Below are 7,888 nucleotides of genomic sequence, written 5' to 3'. Positions count from 1 at the left end.
GCAGAGATGAGGAGATACCAAGGGAGTATGGTCAGAGCTCTGCAGGGTGCAGTGTACCCTATGTTGAAGCATGCCCTGCACTAGGAGAGGGCTTCGGGTAGCGAGTAGCAGGGTGAGGGCTTGATACCACCATCCTGTAGTGATATGGGATGTGAAGTACAATAGAGGCATCAGCCCTGCAGGTAGAGACAGGGGTGCTGGGCTGGGAAGAGGCAGGAGGAATCCACCCTGGGTTCCATTCCTTTGTAGGATCCTGAGAAAGAATCTCCTGGCTAAATAAGTTTTTGTGTGTATTTTGGTCCTCATCTGGCTGTGTTTAGGAGTAACTCACAGCAGGGCTTGAGGGATCCCAGGCAGCTCCAGATATCAAACCCAAGCTGGCTGAGTGCAAGGCGAGCAAGTACTCAACCCACGGAACATAAGTACAAGAAAGTACAAGAAAGACCAGGTGGCTGGCTGGTTTCTTTTCTCTCTGGACAAGTGTGAGTGGTCAAAGCCAAGATGAGCTCACCCCCACTGCTAAGAGAGCCCGGTCCTGGTGCTAAGAGGAAAGTAACTAAAATAGTGGCTTAAGAACATAGGAAGGCCACAAAAATAGTACATTGGTTAAGGCCCTTGCCTGGCATGGAATTAACCCAGGTTCAATCCCCAGCACCTTATATGGTTCCCTGAGCACCAACAGGAGTGAATCCCTGAGCAGAGAGCTGGGAGTAACACCTGTGCACTGCCAGGTATATAGCCCCACCCTCAAAACAGAGCAAGGGGAAGGGGCCATGGAGAGAAAGTGTCTGGGTCATAGCCAAAGGGTATGGAAATGACTCGATTTTAATCTTGTGAGAATTTAATGAAGCAGAAGGCAGGACGAAAAGGTGAAGTGGGCAGGGCTGCGGGTCCTCCACCCTCTGCATGTTCCACGCACTGGCACGGGAGGGAGTGGGGGCACAGAGGCTGTTTGGTTGAGGAGAGGGGGTAGGTTGGCCCAGCACCAGGTGCTTGACAACACAGCCTCACGTACCCCGTGGACAGACATCAGTGAGAATGGCAGGACCACTAACGGGGTGCACGGAATTGGGACATCTACGGAAGGGATAACTGGTTCCTGAAGTCTGGTCACCAATCCCGCCCCAGGTCCTTGGGGCGCAGAGAGACGGTGACAGCTTAGGAGTGACAGCGGACAGGCAGGAAGGACAGTCCCAACATCTTGCAGGACAAGCAAAAAAGGACAGATGGACAGTCCTGGGGCTCTCCCAGGCTCCTGCACAGTGTGGCCTGCAGGGGGCTGACGACTTGTGAGAACTTCAGGATTTCTTTTCTGCGGGGCTCCCAGAGGCCTTCCTGGAGAGGGGCTCCGCCTTGCTCTTCCCCACCACACAACTGGATTTCTTGGGCTTCTGGCTTTGACTCTGCAGTGATTTCAGCCCCAGCATCTCGCAATACTTATTACACTGGTGGAGAGCTTTGAACTGGTCGATGAAGGATATGGAACAGTTGCCTTTAAATCCTTTGTACCTGAGAGTTGCAGAGAAATGAGGCACTGATTAGGTTTACAAACTTATTTTTTCCCAGATTTAAAAGTTCAATATAAACATAAATGGGGTGAGGTGGACAACAGAGCGTAGAAGATATGTCTGTTCCTCTGGTCACAAGCACAGTCAACCATTGATTAAACAATGCCTGCATGGAAAAATAGGGGGGGCACATGGGTTTGTGCCAGGGATAAGCCCCCCTTATGCCCCAAATCCACAGAGTTTCTGCTTTCTTCCTCCTCTCAGTTGTACTGACCTGTTTTGGATGAGCCCCACTGTGAGAAGAAACTAATTCTGTGTATGACTCACAGCCACCCCTTGCTGTCCAGAGGGTCCAAATCAAGAATTCTAGAGACTTTTGGTCAAAAGACGATGTTCCATTTAGACCCATTACAATTTGAGAAATTACCACCTAAATGCCATGAAATCTGCTATGTCCTACCACCAACTTGCATGTATTTCAGTTCCTCTTGTCCTATATAAGCCTTGTTGGAATGGAATAAAGTGCCTTTGGTCATCAGCCTGAGACCTATTCTTTCCCAATCATAAACTGGAGGGGAAATGTCCTCGGTCCTAAACACTTCGGGAAGAGGGAAGTTGACCCTTGCCAGGTGACAGGGTCTGCAAAGGGTCTGCATAGCCAGGAGAAAAGAAATACGAGCTGCAAGGGCCAACGTGTTGGCTCTAGTGCCCCCTTGTGGTTCAATCTCGATTCTGCTGTCTCCAGGGGCACATCTTGGTAGTGTGGGGGGGATTGGGTACGGGGGTATTGGGTACCCTCACTGCAGCGCAGAGCAGCAATTATTTCCGACATTTCTAAAACTACACCCACCAGTTAGCTCCTTCTTTTCCTCAGGGAAATATCTCTTGTGGTTTTTTGTTTTGTTTTGGGACCACACCCGGCAGTGCTCAGGGAGTTATTTCTTTTTTATTTTTAATTTTTATTTTTTTATAATTATCTTTATTTAAACACCGTGATTACAAACATGATAGGGAGTTATTTCTGGCTCTGTGCTCAGAAATCGTTTCTGGCAGGCTACGGGAACCATATGGAATGCCAGGAATCAAACCCGGGTCCATCCAGGATCGGCCGTGTGCCAGAAAGCATCCTGCCACTGTGCTATTGTTCTGGTCCCCAAGGGCGAGATCTATAAAGACAGGGATGGGATGAAGACAGAGCTCTCTGCAGGCACCACCTCAAACTCACATGTCAACACTGCCCAGAGGAAACTGCTCTGGACGAACCTTCCCTACAGTGCTCACTGGGGCATATGCTCCAGCTGCTGTGCTCACATATATCAGTACTGAGGTTCAGGGATCACACACCCCTGCCCAGTGCATGTGGGAATCATTAAAGATCAAATGAGGTAGAAACACTTTCTCCAGAGTCACCCCAGGGCCATTAATGCTGCGTGAGATTTATGATGACTAACCCTTGGCATAGTCACACCGTGACATTGAACAAGATGGGGCATTTATGAGGTGTTTGAAACTTCATGTGTGGGCTGGACTGAGATGCCAAGAAGCATTTCTTATGATACAAAGGTGTTTCCTTCCCCTCGAAGAATAAAGATCCTGCCAATGCTGGCAGCCTAAATGGGGAAGGTTGGTTTTTCTGGTTGTTTTTTTAATTAATCAATTAATCAACTCTCATCATGACCAAGTCTCAGCATCCATAATCAACCCACAGTGTCCTGTCACCAGCACCTAAAGTAATGTTGAGGGTTAGATAGGAAAGAGGTATGTATTTTCAATGTGCAAATGAATTCATTGCACTCAGCTGCAAATACATCTCCCTTTCTCTCTCTTCTTACACACACACACACACCACACACACCAACACACACACACACACACACACACCTCTAAGTAGCTCATCTAAAAGCTATTTGCAGAGATCTTGCTTCTACAAGTGTTTCTTTATGAGAACCAGTACACAGGTATTGGGGGGTATTAAATCACACCCTGCTTTTACCAAAAACAAGGGTATTCCCCCAACTTCCTCTTTCCTTTTTATATATCCTTTTGATATGTAAAAGTCCACCTGGATCTCATTCAAACCTCCCCCACATGGTTGAATTTGTAGTGGGAGAATAAAGAAAAGTTGGTTTGGGGCCGGACAGTGGCGCTAGAGGTAAGGTGCCTGCCTTGCCTGCGCTAGCCTTGGACGGACCGCGGTTCGATCCCCCAGTGTCCATATGGTCCCCAAGCAGTGCAACTTCTGAGCGCATAGCCAGAAGTAACTCCTGAGCATTACGGGTGTGGCCCAAGAAACAAAACAAAAGGAAGGAAGGAAGGAAGGAAGGAAGGAAGGAAGGAAGGAAGGAAGGAAGGAAGGAGGAGGGAGGGGGAGGGAGGGGAGGGAGGGGGAGGGAGGGGAGAGAGAGGAGAGAGAGAGAGAGAGGAGAGAGAGAGAAAGAAAAGAGAGAGGAGAAGAGAGAAAGAAGAAAGAAAGAAAAGAAAGAAAGAAGATAAGAAAGAAGAAAGAAAGAAAGAAAAGAAAGAAAGAAAGAAAGAAAGAAAGAAAGAAAGAAAGAAAGAAAGAAAGAAAGAAAGAAAGAAAGAAAGAAAGAAAAGAAAGAAAGAAAAAGAAAGAAAGAAAGAAAGAAAGAAAGAAAGAAAGAATGAAAGAAAGAAAGAAAGAAAGAAAAAGAAAAGCTGGTTTGGCGGACCCAGAGAGACAAAGCGGTAAGAAGCCAAGTGACTCCGTGATTCTCTCCTGACTAGCTTAGTTTATTCTTCACGGCTACCCCACTTCAGACCCATTCACCCAGTTTGGAAATACAGTGTGTAGAGTGATTTTACAAGGGGGGAACATTAGTTCTGAGCAGGATAGGACAGTGGACACTGGAATGTCGCCTACTCACCCCTTGGCCAGTGTTGCAATGCCCACATCGGTCAGCTTCATTCCGACCCCTGGGAGGAGAGAGATACAGAGGCTGAGTGATCAGGTGTATTGTCTAGGGGACAGTGGCAATGTTTGTGGGAGAAGGTGACACCCCAGAATCTCCCTCCCTGCAAAAATCCATGTTCTCTGCTTTCCCATAGCATGGACTACTTTGAGGGGTTTGGACAGGGACACCTAGAACCCAGCCAGGCTCCTAAGAGCGATCTGTGGGGCTCCAGAAATGATCCCAACCTGCTGCCTCAGGAATCCAAGCCCTGACCACGAGTGCTCACCCCACATGGACTCCAAGTGAAACCTTCCAGGGTGAGAGGAAGACGGGGACCTTGGCAGGGAAAGGGGAGTGTCTGGGGCTCCCCAACCTGCATTTGTTCCATTCAAAGTCTCACATTAGACACGGTTTCCTATCCCCAAAAAGTCCATCTGCTGATCCAGCCTTGGGTTTCTGGGGTGACCCAGAGCTGCTACAGATGGTCCAGCCTCTACCTTTCAGTCCCACCTCACCCTCTCACTCAACTCAAGTGGGGAACTCGGTGGTGACTCAAACCCTTGAGTGTCTTTGCTTCTGGCTTCCCACAGGAGTGACCAAGAGCACTGGCCAGGGAGCCACGGAGCCAGGGAGGCTAGAGCCAGGCCCATGGTGAGGCAGAGATAGCCCTGTCCTGAATTCTCACCCCCTAACCTCCACCAAACCTGGGCTCAGACAGTGGCTCTGACACCTGCCCCTGTCCCATCCCAGCTTTCTTCCCTCATGTTGTTTGTTTGTTTGTTTGTTTGGTTTAGGGCCACAGTTGGAGATGCTCAGGGTTCACTCCTGGTGAAACCAAGGGAAAATGTGCGGTGCCAGGGATAGAACCCAGTTGGCTGTCTGTGTGCAGGGCCATCACTGCATCTGCTGTACTGCCTCTCTAGCTGTCCCAGTGCAATCGAGGGACACAACTTTTGCAACAGTGCTGGGGGTTCCGTGTACCCTGCCAGAGCCTAGGCCCAGTTTGGACCCCTTCCCCACTGAGTAGATCAGCTGTGAGAGTGGGGAAGTGACTTTTCTCAGAGTGTGGCGGTGGCTTTCAGGCCTGCCTGAGACAGGGACAAAGGAACCCCTATCCATTCTCCAAAAAAGACAAAGAGCCCCTCCTGCCAGGGTCGCCAGTCCTTTGAGGAGCAGCCAGGAAAGGACGGAAAGGTCCGTGCTAGTGTAGAGCAACATCCCCCTGGGATGGAGCCACAGGACAGGCTGGAAACAAACAGAAGCACCCTGAGTTGGCCAGAGCAGGTCTGGAGCCTTTCACTCAGCTGAGAACCACTTCTTGCTTCTTTCCAAGCTACAATTAGAATCGCAGCAAGTCTCCTACAGTCCCCAGTACAGGGGCGGGTACAGGAAGATGTGGAGGGCACTGAGGAAAGGGCTTAGTGGTGGAGCACTTGCCTTGCACACACGAGTCCCTATCATCCCCTGAGCACCAGCCAGGAGTAGCTCCCGAGCACCAAACCAATCAATAGTTGTGAAAAAGAGGGGGCGTTGGATCGCAAAAGCCCTTCTTTGGGTATTTTGCGGTAGTTGCTATTGTTCTGAAATTTGTAGCTTGTAGCTACACATACAACATCTACTTTGTTGTTATTTATGGGCCATGCGTGGTGGTACTCAAGGCTGACTCCACTTCTGCACACTGAGATTACTCCTGGCAAGCTCAGGGGACCTTAAGGGGTACCTGGGATCGAACCCAGGCTGGCTGCTTGCAAGGCAAGTGCCCTACCTGCTAAATAAACTGTTGTTCTGGCCTCATGTCACCACTTTTTTTTTTTTTTTGGTTTTTGGGCCACACCCTGTGACGCTCAGGGGTTACTCCTGGCTATGCGCTCAGAAGTTGCTCCTGGCTTCTTGGGGGACCACATGGGACGCCGGGGGATCGAACCTCGGTCCGTCCTAGGCTAGCGCAGGCAAGGCAGGCACCTTACCTCCAGCGCCACCGCCCAGCCCATCATGTCACCACTTTTAAAGTTATGTGACAGAAAGTCTTTGAACTTTGTGGATTGATTTTCTTTCTAACTCTTTATGAACAGGTGCTACTGCTGCAGGTAAAGAGAGAACATGGGTGCAGGGAGCTGGCCTGCAGCACACGCTTTACCTGTCAGAGACCCGGATTTAACCTCCAGCACCAAGTGGTCCCCTGAGCACTGCCAGGGAGAGAGCCTTGAGATCGTGCCTGAAGTAGAACCATCAAAAAATATTAAACAAATTAAAAACCCTTGGGGCCAGAGCGATAGCTCAATGGGTAGGGCATTTACCTTGCACACAGCCAACTGGGGTTTGATCCCCAGCATCCCATATGTCCCTGGAGCCTGCCAGGAGTGATTTCTGAGTACAGAGTCAGAGTAACCCCTGAGTGCCTCTGAGTGTTGCCCAAAATCCCGAACCCCCCAAAAGTTTTTAAAAATCCAACAATGAAAAGAGAAAATGAGTTTTCAATGAATTTTTCTCTCTTTCATCCTCCCTTTCTCTCTTTCCTTTCTTTTCTCTCTCCCCTTCCCTCCCTCCCTCCCTCCTCTCTCTCTCTCTCTCTCTCTCTCTCTCTCTCTCTCTCTCTCTCTCTCTCTCTCTCTCTCTCTCTCTCTCTCTCTCTCTCACCCTGCATGTCTGTGACCAGCATGCAGCCACCGGTCTTCTGGTAGACCCAGTGCTGGAAGGTGCAGCACTTCTGACCAGCCTCTGAGTCCCTCCTCAGGAAGTTGATCTCCTTCCCATCCCTCATGGAATACTTGACAAACTCCCCAATCAGCTCCTCCTCCACGGTGGCATAAGGGATGTTGTTCTCCGGTCGGTGGATAAGAAAAATGGGAATGATCCTGAGAGAAAGAGAATAAAGAGCACGGGCATTGTTGGAGGGGCAAGGACTGGGGGTGGGGGCAGTCCCCCCTCTTCGTAGTGGCAGGCACAGCCCTTTGTCTTCCCACTCACTCAGTCACATTAGCTTTGCCAAGTAGAGACTGGATCCAAGTGTTTCCTTAGGTCACTACTAGTTAGCTAGTGAGTGGATGACAGTGATTAGTGTCACCTATCTCAGCAGAATTCCAGAATTGGTTCTCGGCTACTTTATCCCCTGTCTCTCAAGCCCCTCTCCTCTGGCCCTGCACCAAGTTAGTTTTTCTTTTCTTTTTGGATCACGCTGGCAGTGCTCAGGGGTTACTCCTAGGTTGGTACTCAGGAACCACTCCTGGCAGTGCTCAGGGGACATATGGGATGCGGGAAATTGAACCTGGGTTGGTCATGTGCAAGGCAAGCACCCTATTGCTGTACCATCTCTCTGGCCTGACACTGAGTTTAGTTTTATACTCATCAAAAGATCAAGAGTTGGTACCAGACTTATATTCTCTTCCATTTTTCTCATTGACTGGGCAGCGTGGTTCTTTTCTTTTTTTGGGGGGGTGGGGTGGGATTGAGTCACACCTAACAGCGCTC

General features: G+C 49.6%; 1 protein-coding gene across 1 annotated transcript in view; it reads right to left on the bottom strand.

The window, feature by feature from the left end:
• Window positions 1-1,298: 1,298 nt before the first annotated feature.
• The window catches only part of ALPK2 (alpha kinase 2), a 58,006-nt gene continuing 51,416 nt past the window's right edge, over window positions 1,299-7,888 (bottom strand). Inside the window, exons 11-13 of the mRNA XM_049781670.1 lie at window positions 7,058-7,275; window positions 4,394-4,442; window positions 1,299-1,509 (exon numbers count right to left, since the gene is read on the bottom strand). Coding sequence (XP_049637627.1) covers window positions 1,299-1,509; window positions 4,394-4,442; window positions 7,058-7,275 — 478 coding nt within the window. The remainder of the gene's footprint in view (window positions 1,510-4,393; window positions 4,443-7,057; window positions 7,276-7,888) is intronic.

The sequence above is a fragment of the Suncus etruscus genome, chromosome 10, assembly GCF_024139225.1.
Source record: "Suncus etruscus isolate mSunEtr1 chromosome 10, mSunEtr1.pri.cur, whole genome shotgun sequence".
Classification (NCBI taxonomy): domain Eukaryota; kingdom Metazoa; phylum Chordata; class Mammalia; order Eulipotyphla; family Soricidae; genus Suncus; species Suncus etruscus.
Note: the sequence above shows the minus strand (reverse complement) of the source record. Positions and strands in the feature narration are given on the sequence as shown.